We start from the raw sequence: 26,817 nt of genomic DNA, 5'->3' as shown, positions 1-26,817 counted from the left end.
TGATCTATCTAATATTGATGTTGAAGTCTCCCACTATCATTGTGTGGGAGTCCAAGTCTCTTTATAGGTCTTATGTATCTGGGTGTTCCTATATTGGGTGCATATATATTTAAAATCATTAGCTCTTCTTATTGCATTGATCCTTCTACCATTATATCTTTGTTGCCTTAAAATCTATTTCATCAGAGGCAAAGAATTGCAACTCCAGCTTTTTATTTATTTATTTATTTTTGTTCTCCATTTGGTTGGTAAATCCTTCTCCATCCCTTTGTTTTGAGTCTTTGTGTATCCTTACATGTGAGATGGATCTGGATGCAGCATACTGATGGGTTTTGGCTGTATCTTTTGATTGGGGGATTCAGTCGATTTGAATTTAGGATTACTGCCATTTGATGTTAGCTGGCTGTTTTGCCCATTAGTTGATGTAAATTCTTATGCTCTTGACTTTTTGGTATATTTTTGAAAAGGCTAATACTGGTTATTCCTTTCTATGTGTAATGCTTCTTTCAGAAGTTCTCGTAAAGCAGGCCTGGTGGTAATGAAATCTCTGGGTACTTACTTGTTCATAAAAGATTTTATTTTTCCTTCACTTGTAAAGCTTAGTTTGGCTGGATATGAAATTCTGGGTTGAAAGTTCTTTTCCTTAAGGATGTTGAATATTAGCCCCCACTCTCTTCTGGCTTGTAGGGTTTCTGCTAAGAGATCTGCTCTAAGTCTGATAGGATTCCCTTTATGGGTAACCTGACCTTTCTCTCTAGCTGCCCTTAGTATTCTCTCCTTCATTTCAACCCTGGTGAATCTAATGATTATGTGCCTTGGGGTTGCTCTTCTTCAGGAATATCTTTTGTTCTCTGTATTACCTGGAGTTGAATATTGTCCTGCTTTGCTAGATTGGGAAAGTTTTCCTGAATAATATCCTGAAGACTATTTTCCAGCTTGGATTCATTCTCTTCGTCATATTCAGGTACACCTATCAAACGTAAATTAGGTCTTTTCACATAGTCCCATATTTCTTGGAGACTTTGCTCATTCCTTTTTATCCTTTTTTCTCTATTCTTCTCATTTAATTTCATTCAGTTGGTCTTCGACCTCTGACATCCTTTCTTCTGTTTGATCAATTCAGCTGATAAAACTTGTGCATACTTCGCGAAGTTCTCGTGTTGTGTTTTTCAACTCTGTTAATTCACTTATATTCCTCTCTATATTGTCTATTCTTGTTAGCATTTCATCAAACCTCTTTTCAAAGTTCTTAGTTTCTTTGCATTGGGTTAGAACAATGCAAAGTTCATTGTTCTAATGAAGTTTCCAGAAGTTTCCTATCATCCACCTTCTGAAGCCTACTTCTGTTAATGGAACACAGTCTTTCTCCATCAGGCCTTGTTCCATTGCTGATGAGGAACTGTAACCCCTGTAGAGGGAGAGGCATTCTGATTTTGGGTATTCTCAGCCTTTTTAGGTGGTTTCTTCCCTTTATTATAAATGTATCCATCTGTCGGCTTCGTAATTACCACCTTTCTAATTAGGTTTCAGAGTGGACATCCAATTTATTGATTCCCAGTGCCAGAATCTGAGCAACCCACTGCACCAGCTAAAACAGCGGAAATAAGATTGATGGTGCTTTTCTGCCCGGGAATCTCTGGTTTGACTTCCTTCTTGAGTCTGTCCTTCAATAAGCTGAATGGGCAACTCTGCCTTCCCAGAGCTCCAAAGATCAGTCAAAAGGGGAACCAGTCCCATTTATTTTGCACCAAGAATCGCTGTGCCAGTCACAAGAGTCACACTGGCGACCCATGGGGCTCCTCCACTGGGAATCTCCTGGTCTGTGAGCAACAAAAGTTCATCTGAAAGTGTGGCTTCTCTCATTCTCTGCGCTTTCACTGGGAGCTACAATCCTGAGCTGTTAGCAATCAGCCATCTTGGATCCAATTACTTGACTTTTGACCCAAGACAAGGAACAACTTGTGTCAGTGAGTTGAAAAGAATTCTCATTTTACTGATTTGCCCCTACTATGCTAACAATACCTATTATAGGTTATCATACTTTAAGAACTAAGGTAAGTATAATAAAAATAAGGCTCTGGGTGTTTAAAGACAGACTGTTATAAGAGGTTTCCTAATGCTTCCCTAGCTTGTGTGATCTTAAGTATCTAATTTAAGATTTAATTTAGCTTCTGTAGAATTTAGTTTCCTCATCTATAAAATGAGAAGGCTGAACTAAATGACCACTGAGATTTGTTGTGATTCTAACATTGAACTATTCCATGGAAGAAAAGTTAGCTAAGTAAAAGCAAACAAATAGGCATTCAATAATAATATAAGTGATGATTCTCAATCAGTATGTGTCACAAAAGTGTCCAATTATCCAGGCAAATAACAATTCTTTCTCTAAAGAAGTGTTAGTTGTTTTTACTTATATAGTCCTGTGAAGATAATAATAAGGTACAGTCTCTTCCTTGAAGGTATTAACTATCTAGCTAAAGAGCTAGACACATAATCAGATAATTTCCACATATTGTGGCTAAATGTGATGATGATAAAATTATACACAGTTCTCAGAGAGGGTCTCTTTAGCTGTGGGTTCTTGGAAATGGCTTCTGGGAGATAATATTATCTAGATTGAGTATGGAGTAGTTCTGAGCAACAGGGAAGAAAGTAATTTTAGGTAAAACACAACATAAACAAGATAAAGAGACTTGAAAAGACATGGTTTGTGCAGACAGCTACAAGTAATTTGTTATTAACAGTGCATACAGGCCATGGTGGTGTCTTATGCCCGTGATCCCAGCACTTTTGGGAAGGAGGTGGATTACTTGAGCCCAGGAGTTCAAGACCAGCCTGTGCAACATGGTGAAACCTTGTCTCTACCAAAAATAGAAAAATTAGCTGGGCATGGTGGCATATGTTTGTAGTCTCAGCTACTTAGGAGACTGAAGTGGAAGGATCACCTGAGCTCAGGCAGTCAAGGCTGCACCGAGTTGTGATTGTGCCACTGCACTCCAGCCTAGGTGACAGAGTGAGACCCTGTCTCAAAAAAAAAAAAAAGAAAAAGTACATACTTTGATACATTGTGAGGCTGGAGACTGAGGAATAAGAGGCTGAGAAAATACACAGAGGATATATTAAGGGGCTTAGATTATAAATCTCACATAGAAATTTTTACAGCAGGGAAATACCATATTTGCTTTTCAGAATGATTCTTGGGATAAAGGGAAGAGGCTGAAGTGTGTTTGTATAATTATAGAGGTAGTGAGACAGAAGGCTGTTATTGTAAGAGTACTGCAAAGAGACAAGAACCTGCAATAGGGAAGTGGTAGCAGGAAAAGAGAGGAAGAATTCAACAAACTTTAGGAATTGTTAAATTGACACGATCTAGAGTCTAATTCTCATACATGGCAAAAGAAAAACGGAAGCTTATGTAGACTTACAAGTGTTGGGCTTGAGCAATTGGTGGATGGCTATAAGAGTTACTGAGAAAAGGAGGACAAGAGAAAAATCATGGATTTGGCCTTGCAAGCATGCTCATAAAGGCAACCTTGGTGGGCAATTGCCTATCACAGGGAGAAACTTACGTAAAATGTCTGAAGTAGAAATACAGATTTGGGAGTAACTGAAACCATGAGAGAAGAAGACAACTAAAATCAGGAAGAACTTGCAGAGTGGGAAGAAGAGTGACTTCAACAGAGCTCCATGGACTCCAACATTCAAAGACTGACAGAGGAGCAGGAGACCATGAAGATTATGCTCCTATTTGTCAATGTAAACACCATCATAGTTTTAGGTAAGATGGACATCATGAATTCAGTGAGACAAAATAGGCATATCGAGAACCAAATATTTTTTGGTAGGCAATAAACTATATGACCCTATAATTGCATTGCACTGAACTCTGATTTACAAAATCACTCCCTAAAGAAACTGCACATTGGTAGATGATTTATATTCTTTTAAGTGAAATATTTGCATATATTAATTTTATCGTGTGTCTGACTATTCATTCTATTATATACGCAAAAGCAAAGCAAGCTTTACTCATCCAACCATTAAAAGATCTGAGTTGAAAATATTTCAAAAGTCAGTGTGTCTTATAGAAATATCAGTATTTTCTGACAATGAAATTTCTATGGATGGAGTATTTTAATATGATACATCCATTCCTTTTTTAAAAATTAATTTTTATTTTACTTTAACATCTGGGGTACATGTGCAGATCTTGCAGGATTGTTACATAGGTATACACACACCATGGTGGTTTCCTGCCTCCATCCCCCCATCACCTACATTAGGTATTTCTCCTAATGGTATCCTTCCCAAATCACCCCACCCCCACTATCCCTCCCCTAGCACCCCAGCCCCAACAGACCCCAGTGTGTGATGTTCCCTTCCCTGTGTCCATTTGGTCTTACTGTTCAACACCCACTTATGAGTGAGAACATGTGGTGTTTGGTAATCTGTTCTTGTGTCAGTTTGCTGAGAATGATGGTTTCAGGATTCATCCATTTCCCTTCAAAGAATACGAACTCATCTTTTTTATGGCTGCATACTATTCCATGGTGTATATGTGCTACATCTTCTTTATCCAGTCTATCTTTGATTGGCATTTGGGCTGGTTCCAAGTCTTTGCTATTGTAAACAGTGCCACAGTGAACATATGTGTACATGTGTCTTTAAAATAGATTAATTTATAATCCTTTGGTTATATACCCAGTAATGGGATTGCTGGATCAAATGGTATTTCGATTTCTAGATCCTTGAAGGAATCATCACACTGTCTTCCACAATAATTAAATTAATTTACATTCCTACCAATAGTATAAAAGTGTTTCTATTTCTCCACATACTTTCCAGCATCTGTTGTCTCCAGATTTATTTTTATTGTACTTTGGGATTGGAGGTATATGTGTACATCCTGCATCCTGCAGGATTGCTGCATAGGTACATACATGTCGTGGTGGTTTGCTGTCTCCATTCCCCTTCCCGCCCCACCCGCCACACCTACATCAGGCATTTCTCCCAGTGTTATCCCTCCTCATCCTCTCCAGATTTTTTTAATGATCATCATTCTAACTGGCATGAGATGGTATCTCAATGTGGTTTTGATTAACATTTCTCTAATGACCAGTAATAATGAGCATTTTTTCATATGTTTGTTGGCCACATAAATGTCTTCTTTTGAAATATGTCTGTTCATAACTTTTGCCCACTTTTTAATGGAGTTGTTTTTTCTTGTATATTTGTTTTAGTTCTTTGTAGATTTTGGATATTAGCCCTTTTTCAGACGGGTAGCTTGTAAAAAAATTTTCCCATTCTGTTGTTTGCCGCTTCACTCTAATGATTGTTTCTTTTGCTGTGCTCGAGCTCTTAAGTTTAATAGGATCCCATTTGTCTATTTTGGCTTCTGTTGCCATTGCTTTTGGTGTTTTAGACATGAAGTCCTTGCCTATGCCTATGTCCTGAATGGCATTGCCTAGGTTTTCTTCTGGGGTTTTTATAGTGTTCTTATGTTTAAATCTTTAATCCATCTGTAGTTAATTTTTATATGAGGTGTAAGGAAGGGGTCCAGTTTCAGCTTTCTGCACATGGCTAACCAGTTTTCCCAACACCATTTTTTAAACAGGGAATCTTTCCCCATTGCTTGTTTTTGTCCAGTTTGTCAAAGATCAGATGGCTGTAGAGGTGTGGCATTACTTTCAAGGCCTCCGTTCTGTTCCATTGGTCTATATCTCTGTTTTGGTACCAGTACCATGCTGTTTTGATTACTATAGCCTTGTAGAATAGTTTGAAGTCAGGTAGCATGATGCCTCCAGCTTTGTTCTTTTTGCTTAGGATTGTCTTGGCCATGCAGGCTCTTTTTTGTTCCATATGAAGTTTAAGGTGCTTTTATCACTTCTGTGAAGAAGGTCAATGGTAGTTTGATGCCAATAGCATTGAATGTATAAATTACTTTGGGCAGTATGGCCATTTTAATGATATTGATTCTTCCTAACCATGAGCATGGAATATTTTTCCATCTGTTTGTGTCCTTTTATTTCCTTTAGCAGTGGTTTGTAGTTCCCCTTGAGAGGTCTTTCATGTCCTTTGTTAGTTGTATTCCTAGGTATTTTATCCTTTTAGCAATTGTGAATGGGAGTTCACTCATGGTTTGGCTCTCTGTTTGTTTGTTATTGGTATATAGGAATGCTTGTGATTTTTGTGCATTAATTTTGTATCCTGAGACTTTGATAAAGTTGTTTATCATCTTAAGGAGATTTTGAGCTGAGATGATGGGATCTTCTAAATATACAATTATGTCATCTGCAAATAGAGACAGTGTGATTTCCTCTTTTCCTAATTGAATACACTTAATTTCTTTTTCTTGCCTGATTGTTGAATAGGAATGGTGAGAGAGGGCACCCTTGTCTACTGCCAGTTTTAAAAGAGAATGCTTCCAGTTTTTACCTATTCATTATTATATTGCCTGTGAGTTTGTCATAAATACCTTTTATTATTTTCAGATACATTCCATCAATACCTAGTTTATTAGAGTTTTTAGCATTATGGGCTTTTGAATTTTGTGGTGGCCTTCTATGCATTCATTGAGATAATCGTGGTTTTTGTCTTTGGTTCAGTATATGTGATGGATTACATTTATATATTTGTGAATGTTGAACCAATCTTGCATCCCCAGGATGATGCCTACTTGATCATGATATACAAGCTTTTTGATGTGCTGTTGCATTCAGTTTGCCAGTATTTTATTGAAGATTTTTGCATCTATGTTCATCATGGATATTGGCTTGAAATTTTCTTTTTTAGTTATATTTCTGCCAGGTTTTGGTATCTGGATGATGTTGTTCTCATAAAACGAGTTAGGGAGGATTCCTTCTTTTTGTATTGTTTGGAATAGTTTCATAAGGAATGGTACCAGCCCCTCTTTGTATGTCTGGTAGAATTCAGCTGTGAACCTGTCTTGACCTGGACTTTTCTTTGTGGATAGGCTATTAATTGCTGCCTCTACTTCAGACCTTGTTATTGGCCTATTCAGGGATTCAACTGCTTCCAGGTTTAGTCTTGGGAGGGTGTGAGTGTCCAGGAATTTACCCATTTCCTCTAGATTTACTGGTTTGTGTGCCTAGAGTTGTTTGTAATAATCTCTGATAGTAGTATGCATTTCTGTGGAATCAGTGGTAATATTCCCCTTTATCACTTTTAATTGCATTTATATGATTCTTCTGTTTTTTTCTTTTTTATTAGTCTGGCTAGTGGTCTATTTATTTTGTTGATCTTTTCAAAAAACCAGCTCCTGGATTTATTAATTTTTTGAAGGGTTTTTTGTGTCTCTGTCTCCTTCAGTTCTGCTCTGATTTTAGTTATTTATTGTCTTCTGCTAGCTTTTGAATTTGTTTGATCCTGTTTCTCTAGTGCTTTAAATTTTGATAATAGGGTGTTAATTTTAGATCTTTTCTTATTTCTCATATGCACATTTAGTGCTATAAATTTCCCTCTAGACACTGCTTTGAATGTGTCCCAGAGATTCTGGAACATTGTATCTTCATTCTCATTGGTTTCAAAGACCATCTTTATTTCTGCCTTCATTTCATTATTTATCCAGTAGTCATCCAGAAACAGCTTGTTTAGTTTCCATGTAGTTGTATGGTTTAGAGTGAGTTTCTTAATCCTAAGTTCTAATTTGTTTGCACTGTGGTCTAAGAGACTGGTTGTTATGTTTTCTGCTGTTCTGCATTTGCTGAGGAGTGCTTTACTTCCAATTATGTGGTCAATTTCAGAGTAAGTGCAATCTGGTGCTGTGAAGAATGTATATTCTGTGCATTTGGGATGGAGAATTCTATAGATGTTTATTAGGTCTGCTTGGTCCAGATCTGAGTTCAAGTCCTAGATATCCTTGTTAATTTTCTTTCTTGTTGATCTGTCTAATATTGACAGTGGAGTGTTAAAGTCTCCCATTATTATTGTGTGAAAGTATAAGTCTCTTTGTAGGTCCTTAAGAACTTACTTCATGTATCTGGGTACTCCTGTATTGTGTGCATATATATTTAAGAAAGTTAGCTCTTCTTGTTGCATCGATCCTTTTAGCATATAATGCCCTTCTTTGTCTCTTTTGATCTTTATTGATTTAAAGTCCATTTTATGAGAGACTAGGTTTGCAACACCTGCTTTTTTATGCTGTCCATTTGCTTGGTAAATCTTCCTCCATCCCTTTATTTTGAGTCTATGTGTATCCGTGCATGTGAGATGGGTCTCCTGAGTACAGCACACTGATAGGTCTTGACTTTTTACCCAATTTGCCAGTCTGTGTCTTTTGATTGCAGCATTTAGCCCATTTACATTTAACGTTAATATTATGTGTGAATTTGATCCTGCCATTTTGATATTAGCTGGTTGTTTTGCCCATTAGTTGACAGTTTCTTCATCGTGTCAGTGGTCTTTACTATTTGGTACATTTTTGGAGTGACTGATACTGGTTGTTCCTTTCCATGTTTTATGCTTCCTTCAGGAGCTTTTGTAAGGCAGCCTGGTGGTGATGAAATTTCTCACCAATTCCTTGTCCATAAAGGATTTTAATTGTCGTTTACTTATGAAGCTTAGTTTGGCTGGATATGAAACTCTGGGTTGGAAGTTTTTTTCTTTAAGGATGTTAAATACTGGCCCCCACTCTATTCTGGCCTATAGGGTTTCTGCTGAGAGATCTGCTGTGCGTCTGATGGGGTTCCCTTTGTGGGTAACCCAACCTTTCTCTCTGGCTGCCTTTAGCCTTTTTCCTTTATTTGAACCCTGGTGAATCTGACAGTTATGTGCCTTTGGTTTGCTCTTCTTCGAAGAATATCTTTGTGGTATTCTCTGTATTTCCTGGATTTGAGTGTTGGCCTGCCTTGCTGGGTTGGTGAAGTTCTGGATAATATCCTGAAGAATGTTTTCCAGCTTGGATTTATTCTCCCCGTCACATTCAGTACACCTATCAAACTTGGATTAGGTCTTTTCACATAATCCCATATTTCTTGGAGGCTTTGTTCATTTCGTTTTACTCTTTTTTCTCTAATCTTGCTTTCTCATTTTATTTCATTGATTTGGTCTTAAATATCTCTGCTTGATTGATTTGGCTATTTAAACTTGCGTATGCTTTGTGAAGTTCTCATGCTGTTTTTCAGCTCCATCAAGTCATTTATGTTCTTCTCTAAGCTAGTTATTCTAGTTAGCATTCTGTCTAACCATTTTTTGAGGTGATTAGTTTCTTTGCAGTCTGTAAGAACATGTTCCTTTAGCTCAGAGAAGTTTTTTATTACTCCCCTTCTGAAGCCTGCTTCTGTCAATTTGTCAAACTCATTTTCCATCCAGTTTTGTTCCCTTGCTGGTGAGGAGTTTTGATCCCTTGGAGGAGGAGAGGCATTCTGGTTTTTGTTGATTTCATTCTTTTGCTTTGGTTTCTTCCCATCTTCATGGACTTATCTACCTTTTTGTCTTTGAAGTTGGTGACTTTCAGATGGGGTCTCTGAGCGGATGTCCTTTGTGTTGATGTTGAAGCTATTTCTTTCTGCTTTTGAGTTTTCCTTCTAACAGTCATGCCCCTCTGCTGGAGCAATGCTGGAGATCCACTCTGGACCCTGCTTGCCTGGGAATTACCTGCAGGTGCTATAGAGCGGTAATGATTGCTGCCTGTTCCTTCCTTTGGTATCTTCGTCCCAGAAGGGTATCCATCAGATGTCAGCCAGAGCTCTTCTTTATGAGGTGCCTCTTTGGCTATACAGGGGCCAGGGAGCCACTTGAGGAAGCAGTCTGTCCCTTATCAGAACTCAAGTGCTGTGCTGAGAGCACCATTGTTCCATTTAAAGCTGCTGGGCAGGGACGTTTAAGTCTGCTGTAGTGGAACTCACAACTGCCTCTTTCCTCAGGTGCTCTGTCCTGGGAAAGTGGGGCTTTATTTATAAGTCCCTGACATGTTGCTGCCTTTTTTCAGAGATCCCCTGCCCAGCAAGGTGGAAGTCTAGTTACAGTCTGCCTGCAGAGGTGTTGCTGAGATGCTGCGGGCTCTGTCTAGCTACTGAGTAAATGTCCTGGCAGTTTTGTTTACACAGGTAAGGTTGTAACTCCCTCAGTAATGGCAGACTGCCTCAGTAACGGAGGCCACACCTCCTCTCCCATGGAATTTGACTGTCCAGGGTGGAGCTCAAACTGCTGTGCTGGCTGCTAAACTCTCAAGGCAGTGAATTTCAGATTGGTGTTCTGTGTGGGGGAGGACCACTGAGCCAGATCACTTGGCTCCCTGCCTTCAGCCCCCTATTTTGCAGGGGAATGGGTGGCTCTGTCTTGCAGGCATTCCAGGCACCAGTTAACATGGTCGCCCAGGTTTGTGAAGGTTTTTGTGCTAGAAACCTGAGGCTGTTCCTATTCGGCCATCTTGGTGGAGCTCCGATACATCCATTCTAACTAGACTCATTATACCAGGGCAACTGATCAAGGTGTGCTTAAAAATAATAAAGTTTACACAATAGCTTTTCATGAACAGAACAGTAGGTCTGCTTACTGTCTGGGAACATTCAAGTTTGAGAATAACAAGCAGCATTTACATGCTCTATAATAAATTTAATTTTAAAAGGCCATAGGGATTATCATAGTAATAAATTAGCATATATTATAATACATTTAAATGCATAATAAAATATTTTCTGAAATTGAGACTAAAGAATTCTCACCATGAAACAAGATGTCCTGGGAATACATTTTACTGCAACTGGAATTATACAATGATTCAAATATTAATAATCTTTCTCTGCATCATGGTATTATTCAGGTATTTGAAGTTATTTATATTTAAAGAAAATTTAAACAAGTCCTCAGAAGTAATTAAAGTTTTCTTATTATAATACCACTGTATTTATAAGTCATTTCTACAGCATATTTGAATATAGGCGTTTTATGATACAGTTTCTTCAACTTCGGGCAATTTGATAGATTTTCCAGGAAAGTCACTCAGCTAAACCTTTTATACTCCAAATGTTTACACATATAACTTATTAAGGTTATCAATTTTAATAAATGAATAAAGTTATAGACTTTTTAAAATAATTTTGAATTTCACAGGAATGGCAATATTCATATTGGTTGAATATTTTAAAATTGAATCCTATTGCATGGATCTTAGCTTTAACACAAAACTTGGGCCTTTATTCCTCATATATCAGCTATTATTTACTCGTTCAAGTATGAATGATTGAATTCTTATTTCTACCTGGTACTTAATATCTTCCATTTATCTCTGAAAAACTTCCAGGCAAGATCTCGGCCATGTGGATTTCGAGCTACATGGATTATGACATCAATTGCATCTTGATCCAGCACCACCTCAGAATTTAGTGACAGATTTAGAAGCCTACAAAGATATAATTTTTTAAAAATTTTTAGTCTAATAACATAAACATTTTAATAAACACTAAAATTAGAGGTGCTAGTTTGTTATATTCTTCAAAAGAATAGTCTAGTACAATCTTTAATAATGCAAACTTAGAACACATTTCTGTTTATAAAAGAGAGAGGATCAAACTTGTAGTATTTTAATTAAAAACATTAAACTCTAAAAAAGTCTTGTGAAAGGATAAATTACAATTCTGGTGATGATGCAAATTCTTCTTTAAAATTCTTTATACTAACACTTCCTTTTATAATGAAATATTTTCTTACACATGTATCAATTATGTAAAATAATTAGTCATAAAACGATATAATCAATGAAATCAAGTAGCTTTAGTCATTAACATGGCAGTTTTCCTAACCTTTAGGAAGATATATTTTAAAGCAACTAACATATATTCAAGGAAATAAAAGCAACTTTAGAGCAATTTCATTAACAGAGAATACTTTCATTACAGAAACAAATTTAGAAAATCAGTTTACTTACCTGTTTAATAAATTCCTGTCATCACTGCAAGTTAAGGCTTCCAATAATATTTTCTTCTCAGAAACTGCTGTGGTAGAATGGAATTTCATCCATATGAATTCCCAGACATCCTCATCCAGTAGTGACACTCCTGTACAGTATACGATGTCTCTAACATTTAGTGGTATTCTAAAGAAGCAACCCATGATGGTTTTCTATTAATTAAAAGCTTCAAAGTTTTAATAATAAAGATAGATGTTGCTTTACTACAGTCAGCTTTTAAAAAGATTATTTTGCTAATTAGGCTTTACCTGAAACAGAATACTACATATTGTTAATATTTTAAAAAGATTTTTCACTAGCCACTCAGCATCAAAATGGCAGTATCAAATTCACACATAACAATATTAACCCTAAATGTAAATGGACTAAATGCACCAATCAAAAGACACAGACTGGCAAATTGGATAAAAAGCCAAAACCCATCAGTGTGCTGTATCCAGGAAACCCATCTCACATGCAAGGATACACAAAGGCTCAAAATAAAGGGATGGAGGAAGATTTACCAAGCTAATGGAAAGCAAAAAAAAGCAGGAGTTGCAATTCTCATCTCTGATAAAATAGACTTTAAAGCAACAAAGATCAAAAGAGACAAAGAAGGCCATTACATAATGGTAAAAGGATCGATACAACAAGAAGAGCTAACAATCCTAAACATATATGGACCCAACACAGGAGCACCCAGATACATAAGGCAAGTTCTTAATGACTTACAAAAGGACTTAGACTCCCACACAATAATAGTGGGAGACTTTAACACTCCACTGTCAATACTAGACAGATCAACCAGACAGAAAATCAACAAGGATATCCAGGGCTTGAACTCAGACCTGGAGCAAACAAACCTGGTGGACATTTACAGAACTCTCCACCCCAAAACCACAGAATACACATTCTTCTCAGCACCACATCACACCTACTCTAAAATTGACCACATAATTGGAAGTAAAGCACTGCTCAACAAATGCAAAACAACTGAAATCATAACAAACAGCCTCTCAGAGCATAGTGCAATCAAGTTAGAACTCAGAATTCAGAAACCAACCCAGAACCGCACAGCTTCATGGAAACTGAACAACTGGCTCTTGAATGTTGACTGGGTAAACAATGAAATGAAGGCAGAAATAAAGAAGTTCTTCGAAACCAATGAGAATGAAGACACAACGTGCCAGAACCTCTGGGACACATTTAAAGCAGTCTCTAGAGGAAAGTATATAGCAATAAGTGCCCATATGAGGAGAATGGAGAGATCCAAAATTGACACCCTATCGTCAAAATTGAAAGAGCTAGAGGAGCAAGATCTAAAAAACTCAAAACCCAGCAGAAGACAAGAAATTACTAAGATCAGAGCTGAGCTGAAGGAGATTGAGACACGAAAAACCCTTCAAAAAATCAATAAATCCAAGAGCTGGTTTTTTGAAAAGATCAGCAAAATAGACCACTAGCCAGATTGATTAAAAATAAAAGAGAGAACAACCAAATAGATGCAATAAAAAATGATAAAGGGGAAATCACCACAGATTCCACAGAAACTTTCTATATAAGTAATTTTCTCATGCAACCCTCCAAATTTTGGAGACCTAGAAGATTCTAAGTATAGGTAATAAACAGATAGAAAAACATAACTGGAAAGTTATTTTTTCTTATGTTTATAGAAGGACTTAAAATATACTAAAATTTGACTTTGATCCAAAATACAATATTATAGTGGGAAACTGTATTTAATAAGATTTGGCTCTTCATAAATTACAAATTTTCATGTCTGCTTTTTCATAGTGATTTTTCTTACTAAATATTCTTTCCTTAAGTTTTGGTATGTAACCTATATTTACTGACTTTTTAGTATGCTTCTTTAAAAGAATGCTCCAATACTTTAAGAAAAAAGTTTCAAAATATATTTTTGTCTTTCTCAACATTCACTAATCTATTATCAAATTTCTCATTTAGAATTTGAATATGGCCAATAATTGCAAACTTCTTTCTCTGGATAGCAAAAGCAAACAATGCCTTCTAAAGATTTAGGACCCTGATGATTAAAATACTGCTAAGAATAAAGAAATATTTGGAAAACAGGAAGAAGTGTGTGAATAACTACCAGTAAGAGAATCTGAATCTTATTTTGTTAAGCAGCTAAGAAGGACTACAATCAGGATATTGTGGTACTATATCAGGTGTATAGTATTCTAAGAAAGTATCATACAGAATTCATAGTTTCCAGAAAAAGCTAAACTTACTCTGTCTTTTTCAACAAATAAAGTATTTGAAGAAAAGTTACTTCAATTTTGTTAACTGCAGCCCTTTTTCTTTGTGGCATTAGAAAGCATTTTGTTTGATTTGTTTTTAATGAAACAAAAGGAACACAGCCATAGAATAACCCATTAAAGAGCTTCACAACTTTCTCTTGTTTTCCATCTCATCCCTGGAGCCCCTGTAGAAAGTACCAACAAAGCCTTCTCATTTATTGGTGACATGTTCTCTCTGCTCTGTTTATAACCAGCTTGACACAGGGGATACCTGAAATCACTAAGGAAGGCATTAGTATTGGAGGACATGCTCAATTCTGGTTAAGATTATGGAGATGCCTCCATCTTTAATAACTTAAATCAACAGCTACAAAAGGGAGTGGGTCTTTTCCTCCATGTATTACAGGCCACAGCACCCAACACTGCATTATTCCCCTACTTTTGCCAAAAGAGTGAATAAAAACTTGCAAGAAAAAAACAATAAAATATCTACTGAAATCACTAACTCATCAATCAATGTACAATTCCTTAATATTAAGCATATTATAGTAACAATTTATTTTCTAAGATATATTTAATAAGCTATTAATATACTAGAGAGAATATAGGGATAGAGCCCCTTAAGTCAGGTTTTTTTTTAATCACCTATAGAACCAATCTCCAGTATTGATCTTCAAGAAGAAAATACATGTATAAATATAGAACAAAAATGTATAAATATAGAACAACTATGTTGCCTGGAAGGCATTTGAGTACCACATACTATACTGCTGCCATATGTTAAAAGTCTCCAGCCCCGGCAATCATCATTCCACTCTTTAATTTCATGAACTTCGGCATTTATATATCTCATATAAATGGAATCATATCTGTCTTTCTGTGACTGGCTCTTTCACTGAGCATAACATCTTCCAGATTCATCAATATTGTCAATATTGAAAAATGTCCTTCTTTTTAAAGGCTCAATCGTATTTCATTGCATGTGTACACTACATTTTCTTTGTCCATCCATCTGTTGATGAACTAGGTTGTTTCCACATCATGGCTAATGTGAATAATGCTGCAACAAACTGGGAGTGCTAATATGCTTTAGATATCTTGATTTCAATTCTTTTAGATAAATATCCATAAATGGGATGCTGGATCATATTTTTAGTTTTTTTAGAACGTTCCATATTGTTTACCATAGCAGCTGCACAGCAACATGGAAGGTTACTGATTTCTCCTTGGCAACCTTGACAACACTTGCTGTGTTTTGATTTTTGATAATAGCTATCCTGAACTTCATTGTGGTTTGATTTTCATTTTCCCGGTAATCAGTGACTTTTTTTATATACCTGTTGGCCAAATCTATGTCACCTGGGGAGAGATGTGTTTTCAAATTCTTACCCTTTTTGTAATTGGATTAATATTGTTTTCCTATTGAGTTGAAGAAGTGTCTTACATAATTTGGAGATAAATCCTTTTTCAAATATATGGTTTGCAAATATTTTCTCCCATTCTGTAGGTTGAATTTTTACTCTTGCTGAGTATTCCCATTGCTGTGCAGAAGCTTTTCAGTTTGATGCAATCCCACAATTTATTTTTATGTTGCCTATGCTTTTGATGTCATATCCATGAAATCATTGCCAAAACCAATGTCATTTTTTTTCAAAAATGTTTTATAGATCTTAGTATACAAACTTTTCACTTCCTTAGTTCAGTTTATTTCTATATTATGTTATTTTTTTTTTCATAGAGATGGGGTCTTTCTGTGTTTTCCAGGTTGGTCTCAAACTCCTAGCCTCAAGTGATCCTCCCACTTTGGCCTCTCGAAGTGTTGAAATTATAGCCATGCATCACCATGCCCAGACTATTTTATTCCTTTTGGTGTTGTTGTAAATGGGATTGCTTTCCTGAGTTACTTTTCAGATAGTTTATTGTTAGTGTACAGAAACACTGCTGATTTTTCTGTGTTGATTTCATATCCTGCAAATATACTGAATTGTTTATTAGTTCTAACAGTTTCTTGGTGGAGATTTTAGGGATTTCAATACATAAGATCAATTTATATGCAAACAGGGACAATTTTACTTCTCCTTTTTCAATTGGAATGTCTTTTATTTCTGTTTCTTCTCTATTTTCTCTGGTTACGGTTTCCAGAACTATGTTGACTAAGTGGTTAGAGAAGGTATCTTGATTTTGTTTTTGGTTTTAGAGGAAAAGCTTTCAATTTTTCATCATTGAGTATAATGTTAATTGCAGGCTTTTCATATATGACATTAACTACATTGAGGTACTTTCCTTTTATTTCTTATTTGTTAAGACTTTTTTTTTAATCATGAAAGGATATTAAATTTTATCAGTGCTTTGTATTTAAAATGATCACGTGATTTTTATTCTTTATTCTAATAATGTGGCATATAACATTAATTGATTTTTGTATGTAGAAGTATCCTTGCATCTCAGAGACAAATACCAGCTGGTCATGGTATATTATCCTTTAATGTACTATTAGTTTCAGGCTGCTAGTGTTCTGTTGAGGATTTCTGCATCTACTTTTATTACAGACATTTAACTGTAATTTTCATTCCTTGTGATGTCTTTGCCTGGCTTTGCTACCAGGGTGATGCTGGTAAAATAAGTTTGGAGGTGTTTCTCTTCAATTTTTTTGAAAGTTCAGAGGGATTGGAAGATTCTTTAAATGTTTGGTAGAGTTCACCTTTCAGTGAAGTCATCTAGTCCCAGGTTTTTCTTTGTTGAGAGGTTTTTGAGTACTAAATCAATTTCCATCTCAGTTATAGATCTGTACAGACTTCCTAATTCTTCACTGGTTAGTATACTGATAGGCTATATTTTGTAGGAGTGTGTCCATATTTCTGTTATTTCATTTGTTGGCATATAATTGTTCATAGTAGATTCTTTTAATTACTTTTATGTCTGTGGCATTAGTTGTAATATCTAGTCCTTAATTTCTCTTTTTATTTATTTTAGTCTTCTGTCTTATTAACTAGTCTAGTTTAAGATTTATCAATTTTGTCTGATTTTTTCTATTGTTTTTCTGTTTTCTATTTTGTTTATTCCTGTTCTTTGTTATTTTCTCCCTTTTGCTAACTATATGGATAATTTGTTTTTTCTATCTCCTTGAGGTGAAAAGGTAGGTTCAGGTTATTATAAATATAGGTATTTATTACAATAAACTTCCCTCTTAATACTGCTTTTACCATATCCCATAAGTTTCAGTATGATGTTTCATTCTTTTTTTTTTTTTTTGTCTTGATGTACTCTTTACTCTCTTTTTGGATTTCTTCTTGACCCAATTATTGTTTAGGAGTGTATTGCTTAATCCACCTATTTGTAAATTTTCCCATTTTCCTTTTGGTATTGAGTTCTAGTTTCACTTCATTTTGTTTAGTAAAAGTATGTTATAAAATGTCAATCTTCTTAAATTTCTTAAGACTTGTTTTATGACCTAACGTCATCAAACTTGGAGAAAGTTCTATGTGTGCTTAAGAAGAATGTATATTCTGTTGTCATAAGATAGGATATTCTGTGCATGTCTGTTAAGTCTATTTGGTTTATAGTGTTGTAATTCCTGTCTTATTGATCTTCTGTGTGGATGTTTTATTTATTATTAAAAGTTGAATACTGACATCTCCACTATTTTTATTGCTTTTTATTTCTCCCTTCAGTTCTGTCAATATTGGTTTTATATAGTTAGGTACTCTGACGTTGAATGTATATATGTTTATAATTTGTTATATCTTTACAGTGGTTTGACGCTTTTATTATAACATAGTTCTTCTAATGGTTTTTGACTTAAAGTCTGTTTTGTCTGCTATAGCTGCTCTTTTTTGGTTTTCCATTTGCACAGAATGTATTTTTCCATCCCTTTACTCTCAGCCTATAAGTGTCCTTAAAACTAAAAAGAGACTCTTAAAGACACTATACAGTTAGGTCTTGTTTTGTTAATACATTCAGTGACTGTTTTTTGATTGGAAAGTTTAATCCATTTATATCTAAAGTAATATTGATAGGGAAGAATTTGTTTTTGCCATTTTCACAAAATTGTTTTCTGTTGGTCTTGTAGGTTTTTTCCCATCTTTTCCTCTCTTACTGTCTTCCTTTTTTTGAATTTTTTTATGTTGATATGCTGTTATTTGCCTTTTTATAACTTCTATGGCTTTATTAGTGTGCTCACCTTGATGTACACATAAATTATAACAGTCTATTTTCAGCTGATAACAACTTAAGCTTAAATACACACAAAAACTTCACAATTTAACTCTTGCCCTCAGACTTTGTTATTGTTTTCACAAGTTTTATTATTCATATTGTGTACCTTTTAATATATTTTTAGTTATATTCTTTTTTTTTTTTTTTTTTTTTTTTTTTTGCCAATCAGTTTGAGCTTATGAGGTTGCTCAGGTTAGCCTTGAACTGATGACCTCGCCTTCGCGAGCACCATGAGCTCCGGCGGGAGCCACTTTGGACCCCATATTCATTTTTAATACTTTTGTCATTTAAACTTTATATTAAAATTAAAAATTATTTACCCACCACCATTATAGTAATAAAGTATTTGTATTTATCTATGTGTTTCATATTTTCTTATGCCATTTTGTTGCTGTTTAGCACCCTTTCATTTCAACCTGAAAATTTTCCTTTACCATTACTTTCAAGGCAAGTCTGCTGGTGATGACCTCACTCAGCTTTTGTTTGCCTAGGAAAGTCATTATTTCTCTTATGTTTTTAAATGACATTATTGTTTGTATAGTATTCTGGGTTAGCAGTTTTCTTTTTCCTTTCAGCATTTTGAATATGTCATTTCACTTTCTTCTAGCTTGCAAGATGTCTGCTGAAAAATCTTTTGATAGTTCTGTAAGTGTTCCTTAGCATGTGCTAAGTCACTTTTGCTGCTTTCAAAATTATCTTCTTTACTTTTGCCAATTTGATTATAATGTGCCTTGTTGTACATTTCCTTAAGGTCTCTTTATTTGGTGTGCTTGGGCTTTTTGCTTCTGAATGTCCATTTCCTTCTCTAGATTTGTGAAGTTTTCAGCCATTATGTCTTTGAAAAAGCTGTCTAGTCCTTTCACTTTATCTTCTGCTTCTTGGACTTCCATGATGTGTATATTGGTCCACTTCCTGGTGTCCCAAAACTCCCTTAAGCTATATACACTTCTTTTCATTATTTTGCATTTTTTCTCTTCTAAGTAAATACTTGTCTTTAAAGTCACTGGCTGATCCATCTTTATGTATCTGATTTGCTGTTTAACACTTCTATTAATAGTAAATATTTCAGTTAATTGTTATTCAGCTTCATTATCTGTTCTGTACTTTTAAATGTTTTCTATTTTCTTGTTTAAATTATTTTAAATGCATTGTACTCTTGACTTCAGTAAGCTTCTTTATGATAGTTATTTTGAATTATCTGTCCGATAAATCATATGTTTTATTATGGTCAATTTTTGAAGATTTATCTTGTTCTTTTCTTTGGAACATCATTCCTAGTTTCTTATTTTTTCTTCACTATTGGTCGATATCTGCACATTAATCAATTACTTCTCCAAATTCACAAACTGGCCTTGTACAGAAGAAGATACATACCCAATAGCCTGTCTAGAGATTCTGGGAACCTCTACTAACTGTCTTTATTCCCAGGGAGAAGCATGCAGCTATGGTTTTTATCTGCTTGCTCTATGTTGAGCTGGGGAAAAGCTGCAGCATTTAACAGTCCAGGCCACTGTTCTGTTCTCCCCTAAGTGGCTAGCTTGCACCAGACCCATCAGAATGCCAAGACTGAGAAGTCAGATGTTAATTCTTTGGGGTGCCTCAGAGAAGTCTGAGCACTGGATGCACAGACCAACTCTTTCCCTCCCCATGGGGAAGCCAAAAGCTTGGATTTTGCCTCTATTTGAGGCAGTAGAGAAGATTTATGACATTTACCAGCCCAAACTCCTATCTCTGTCCTCCTCCAGGTGGCTAGACTATGTCAATTCTGTCAGAGCTCCACACCTAGTAAAGCAAATGCTCATTCTTTGTTCAGTACCAGAAATATTAAAGCACTGGAGGCGTGGATCAAATTTTTTCCTCTTTAAGAAGCTATCAATATTGGGATTTTTGTTTAATCCTATCACTCTGTGCTGGAAGAAATTATGGCATCTGTAGCGCAAGCCACCATCTCCACTTTCCTCAGATGGCTAGATTGTGTTAAACTTTTCAGAGTTCCAAAGAAAGCAAGACAGAAGCCAGTTTTTAGGGGATACCATTGCAAATAGTAAGATACCGGATACATGAACCTACCTCTTTTCTCCCCTAGGAGAAGCTGGGAGGAGGGAATCTCTTCCTGACCATTTGACTACGTGCCAGGGAGTAGAGATTCTGATAAGTGTGTGTCCTAAATCTCTCCACTACCTTTGATGAGTGACCTTACACTCACTAATGATATAGGAACATTTGAATTAGTTTCTGGATTTGTCACAAAGGAAATTTGCCCATAAATTGTTGCTAAATTATTGTGTTTGTAGGGAAAGAAGAATTCAGTGCTTCCTGCTGTATCATCTTGCTAACATCTCTCCAAAAATTGTATACCCTTCAAGAGGGTATGGTTGCCATGCTCTGGGCCTAAGCAGTGAACTGCAGAGTAATACCAATGCATTCAACATATAATCTTCTGAGAGTTGAACTGGATACAGATGTTACCTGTAATTATTTTTAATTACTTTTTTAAAATCCACAGTTTAATCAGTCATCTTTGATAAACGTTTGATGTTGGAAAGACTGGATATCCTAAAATAAGTATTCATTCTCTTCAGTAGCATTGAATTGATACTTGTTAAAACATAGCCTCTGGGTGAGTTAAAAGGACATAAAGTAGCAGTATATTTAAGGAACTGCTGTATGGCAAGATGGTCATATACAGAGCAAGAAGAAGAGAGTCTAAAAGGAAACCCAGCAATGAAATATTGGATGAAATGACAGACAGACCTTCTTGAAGGAATCTAACACAAATGGATAAAATAACAGACAGACGACCCTGAAGGAATCTAACGCAAATACTGGGCAAAGGAGGTCTTTGAAGGCAAAGCTGCCTAGAATAAAGGCAGGTTCTATATTTGTATCTGTAGCTTCAAATAAAGGGGAAGACTGCATACTTTGGATGTGCTTTACAAAACCCTGCTGGTCAAGTTTCAGTCTTCTCAACGACTGACCCTCACATAGCGGATATATCAAATTTGATGAAATTCTATTACTATGAAAATGAAATTCACATGTTTACATATATAATTTAAAGCATGTTGATGGTCCCATGAAAAATAGTCCTGAGTCTCAGTTACAAATCCCCCAAATATCAGGGAAGATATGGCTCTATTAGCCGATGCTAGGAAATACAATTGCATAGGTTTCTATGGCTCCTTAGGAGAAAATAAACAGCACATCTTCTCACTCCATCAACTCCTCATGTTTTTTCTCCATGCAGCAGATGAAGAATCAATGTAAAGTTCACAAGATCATTTTTACTCATGCCTATAAATGAAACAAGATTGGTAAGAACCAGATATGCCAAGGGCCTTCAGTTCCCAATGATTTCCACTGTTAATGAAACCCCCTTTTGTTGCTAAATTTGTAAAGACGTTCTAATAACATTTCAGCAAAATGATTGCGCTGGGGACAGTTTAAGATCTCTTTGTATAAACCAAAGTCATTAGGAACAAATGAAAATGCTCATTTGTTTGTAAAGCATGAGCTAAGAAAACCCACAGAACCCACAGTTATGAGCAGTACAAATGAGTCCTGTGAGACTCCTGATATTAGGATTACAAGGAGAAGGCCCCTCCTAGTGAACATGGAAATTGTTTATAAGAATGTGAATATTCCCATAATAATTTCTCTTTAAATGCTGCCTGAGCATTAAATTCTTTAATAGAATTTTATTATCTGGGAAGGAAAGCTGTGTTTGTTTTTCTCTAGGTACCGTATACATGATAAACATGAAGAGTGAGTTAGCCTCTCCTAGCTGCATCATACAAGATGAATGGGGTAATGATTCACCAAAATAAAATACCTTTATCTTTTTTAGGATACTGACATTACAGAAATTATTACCTAATTAGTGTAACTTGTATGATAGTTTATTCCACTCTCATTTTAAATAGGATTGTGACAGAGTTCATTTGTATGATAACACTTTTGAAAGCACAGAAGTTTAGTATCTCATTGTGAAATAACTTATTTTCATATTTTAGTGATATTTGTAACTTTTTTATCTTAAAGCAAATGCTTTGGAAGTAAAAGTTAAAAAATTAAGTAAGTGGAAAAATAAAGACGTGCATCTTTCACCAAAAAATGTTTTACTGAGTTAAATAATAATCATGGCTGCCTTAGCCTGAACTGCTGTAACAAAGTGCCATATACTGGGAGGGTTATAAACAACTGAAATTTATTTCTTACAGTGCTGGAGGCTATAAGTCTGAGATTAGGTAACAGCATGGTAAGGTTCTGGCAAGGGCCTCCTGCCAGGTTGTAGTCTGCTGCCTTCTTAAACTCTTATGTGGTAGAAACGGGGCTGAAGGGCAATCTGGGATTTCTTTCATTAGGTATTTAATTGCATTTGTGAGGGCTTCACCATCACAAACGGTGATATAGCTCCCAAAGACCATACCTTTTAATACTATCACATTGGGGATTAGGATTTCACATACAAATTTGGGAGAAAAATATGTTGTTCATTCATAACAACGGTAGAATGAAACTAAATCATAGTAAATTGGTTTTTTTGTTGTTTTGTTTGAGATGGAATCATGCTTTGTCGTCTAGTGTAAAGTGCAATGGTGCAATTTTGGCTCACTGCAAACTCCACCTCCTAGGTTCAACCAATTATCCTGCCTCAGCCTCCCATGTAGCTGAGATTACAGGAGCCCATGACCGTGCCTGGCTAAGTTTTGTATTTTTAGTAGATAGGGGGTTTCACCATCTTGGCCATGCTGGTCTTGAACCCCTGACCTTGTGATTCACCTGCCTCGACCTCCCAAAGGGCTGGGATTACAGGTATGAGCCACTGTACCTGGTACGGTATTTTAGTTATTAAATGAAAAACAGTGAAATGAATTGACATGATAAATAATTGAGACAATTTCCAAAGATTTTGCTGTGAATGTTTTCATTGCTATATGGTAAAAAATCTGAACTCAACTAAAATATCAACAATAAAGCATTGGTTTAAGTTAACATACAAATAGCAACTGAGAATGATATCATAGATTAATATTTAGTCATATAATAAAATATACTAAAGCTAAAGCATAATGCATATGTTAATGAATATGTGTAATACCATTGTGTAAGTTTACAAAAATTACATAATGTGTATGTTCTTAGGAAAAATAAACTGAAAGGACAAACAAGTATATTAACGTTCGCCTCAGGGTTTGGTCATTATAGGTAACTACTCTTTCTTTTTTTGAACTCATATGTTTTGTGTTTAATTATTTAATAACTTTTGTAATTAGTTTGGAAATAAGTAAATGTAAAAATAAATTGTTACTGTTAGAATAAAATACATTCAATATACAAAATGCAATTGAATAATGCATAGAGATAAATTTAAAATATCCTAGAGAGGAAAATTATACTTGCCAAAGGAAAAATATATTTAAAATGCAAATTTAGATAATTATGCCATGAGTCTATTTCTAAGCAAGTTTTTGGCAGGCCTAATTTAACCAGTGACTGCCTCTAGGTCCAGGTAAGTCAAGGTCATTGCCTTGGCCTTCATTTTTTAGCCTAATTGGACAGGGCTAAACACATGGGTTCTAAAGTCCTTTCTTGCTCTGTGAGTACAAGAGTCTTTCATTAATGATTGTATTAACACTGAAATGTGGATTTAATTATTTTCAAAGACAATGAAAAACATTTCTCAAACCTAGCCTCTCTAAGAGCACCTCATTCTTTCAGTGGCACTACAGGTGCCATTGATATAGAGTAAGGCCTAACACTTAATTAATTTATAATTAATTCATTCATTTGAAAGATTGTTTGCCTACTCTAACTGAAAATTAAAAGCTTTGGTGGAAGCTTCCTTGCCAATATTCCAAATCTTGTTCTGCCTTACAAATGCTTGTCCTCTTTGGGGACAGACAATCCATGACTTTGAAATACCAAACTGAAATAACCTGCATTTACAGAGGCTGACTTTGTTCATAGTGTCCTCTATTCTCATTTCTTTCTATCCTCATTCTTTAGCTTCTTGTCTGCTGTTAATAAAGCCACCATGAATAAAACTTAAAGGCGTTTAGAAGGAATGAGCGACTTTTTGTACCTATGTGTCAGTTTCCCCTTCTGGAAAATAGGGATAATAATTCCTTACAGGGCTGTTACAATGATTAAATGAGATGTCTGTCCAGTGCTTAAAACAGTGCCTGGTGTATATAAAGGTTTTAGCAGGGGCTTTATCTCCACAATGCACACTGCCTAGTGCTGGGACAATAGCAAATTGTTCTCAATATTTGATAACAACTCTCCTCCTCCCCATTATTTATATTACTATTATTATTAAAATGAAGTAACAACCATCTTTCCCAAATGAGTAATGAATTTTTAAAAAGCGGCAGTATAATTTTAAAGAATCTCACTGAGTGAATGAGTAATTTATTGAAAAACATGACTGATAATATGTCTCGAGTTTGAAGCATTATAATAAAATACACTTTTATAATCCCACCTAACTTTACTAGTATACCTGTCACTCAAATATAGTACCACTAAATTCATAAAAACCCTGGCAACCAGGAAGAATGTGGTTTCTAGAAATCTCTACAATGCCCCTAGCAAAGAGGGGACAGAATCCCAAGTGAAACACAGAGCCAGTGAAGAATGGAAAGGTCACTAGGCAGCAATGCTGTTTGCTAGGCACCTTTCATGCCACAGCTAGGGTGGTTCTGTTTCTAGGAAGTTTTCTCACTTGTGCCCAAACAGCATTTGCATTCCCATTGAGCCTTAAGTATAACAAAAAGAAATAGGGAAATCTCAAAACAAAGGAAAAGGCAGTTCAAAGACAGTCTGCAACAGCCCTCTGGAATTCAAAAGATAGCACTGGAGAAACCTGGTGGAGAACCGAACAAATATATTTAAAATTATCTAAATATGTTCTAAAATGATATTCAATACTTCTTAATATTTTAATTTTGCCTGTTTGCAAAGAGGCATAAGCAGCTCTTTCTATATGCAAAGAAAAAGACTTACTGGTGGCGGAAAAGGGATCTTAACTCTTAACAGCCTGCATCTATCAGAAGATTACGTTTTAAAATAACTGCACTTCTTTCAAGCGGCTTTTAAAATTAAAGTAAATGTACTTTGAAAGGGACATTTACTTTATCTAAGTTTAAGTAATATATATGAAATTACTTTTTAAAGTTTTAAGTTCTATATATAAAATTGCTATTATTTCTAGCAGCAATACAATTGGATAGTCAGGAAGAGAGATGATGAAGGTTAAATATCTGGACTATAAGACCACTTTATAAAATATAATTGCCTAAGCACAAAAACATAAGAAACTGAGTGGCCCAGATAACAGTAAAAAGAAGAGGTCAGAAAGGAGGCACCAAAGGAAAAGTAGAAAGTCAGAAAGAACACAAGTGAGAAATGTACAGAGGACAGAGAATTCAGTGTGAATGACAAAGACCTACAAAAAGGTAAAAGAAAAAAAGCAAATAATTAGAGGAAAATTTGTGACTTGTCTAGTTTTTTCCTTTGGCCCAATTTTAAACATTTCATACTGAAAAGCCTAAATGCTGGGTATCTAACATTTCACAACTTAGAACCCTTATAGTTTTCTTGCAATATATCCAGAATCAATTATACCTATAAGGGTTGAAAAAATGCTTTATAACCAAAGTAAAAAATTAAGATATCTATGATGACTCAGTCTAAAACAGTGAACAGCAGGCTGCTAATATATATAGCTCTAAGAGCAAACATAATTTAATACTTAAGAAGTATACAATTGTAGTAGAAGTTATGAAATGGCTGATAAATTGCCCTGTTTATAGACGCCTGTGTTAAAGGTGAGATAAATTGTATCCAGATAATCACCTTCCTGTTATCCAAGGCTTTTCAACTCTCTGCTCCATCCTGACTCTGAATATTTAAGCTGCTTCTTCACTCAGCTCTGGTCAAGGCACTGTAAATCTAAGTACCTGCTATCATATAAAGCCTAACTCTAGAAACAAAAATTAATGGTGTTGTCTGAGTGACAATAATTAGGAATTAGCACTTTAGCTTAACTATTAAGATGAAAGATAAGTTATAAGAATGACACATTAGTTATCATAGCAAATACGCAAGCACTGTCTTCATTCAAATCATGACCCAAGTCTGAGTGTCTATGAAAGCGCCACTGGATTATATTAGGCTTCGCCTCAACAAATAACATTTGTTGCTCAGGAAAGATTTATAGCAATTGTCATCACCTTTTCTATTCTTCATACAAATGTTGAAAAATTACACAGATTTATCTTATCCATCAATGTACTATTTCCAAAACTGTGAGAAATCAGTGCAAATGTGGTTTACCTTACTCTCTAATGAACTGTCAAGGTCACTGAGATTAAGAAGGCTGATTCTTCAGACTGGCAAGAATTGATCATTGCAATTTTGTTAAGTTTT

At 35.4% G+C, this 26,817-nt stretch overlaps 1 protein-coding gene across 1 annotated transcript in view; it reads right to left on the bottom strand.

The window, feature by feature from the left end:
• The window catches only part of TRHDE (thyrotropin releasing hormone degrading enzyme), a 422,303-nt gene that overhangs the window by 8,982 nt on the left and 386,504 nt on the right, over positions 1-26,817 (bottom strand). The window contains exons 16-17 of the mRNA XM_035257033.3: positions 11,888-12,055; positions 11,222-11,362 (exon numbers count right to left, since the gene is read on the bottom strand). Coding sequence (XP_035112924.1) covers positions 11,222-11,362; positions 11,888-12,055 — 309 coding nt within the window. The remainder of the gene's footprint in view (positions 1-11,221; positions 11,363-11,887; positions 12,056-26,817) is intronic.

The sequence above is a fragment of the Callithrix jacchus genome, chromosome 9, assembly GCF_049354715.1.
Source record: "Callithrix jacchus isolate 240 chromosome 9, calJac240_pri, whole genome shotgun sequence".
Lineage (NCBI taxonomy): Eukaryota > Metazoa > Chordata > Mammalia > Primates > Cebidae > Callithrix > Callithrix jacchus.
This window is presented reverse-complemented; position numbering and strand designations above follow the sequence as displayed.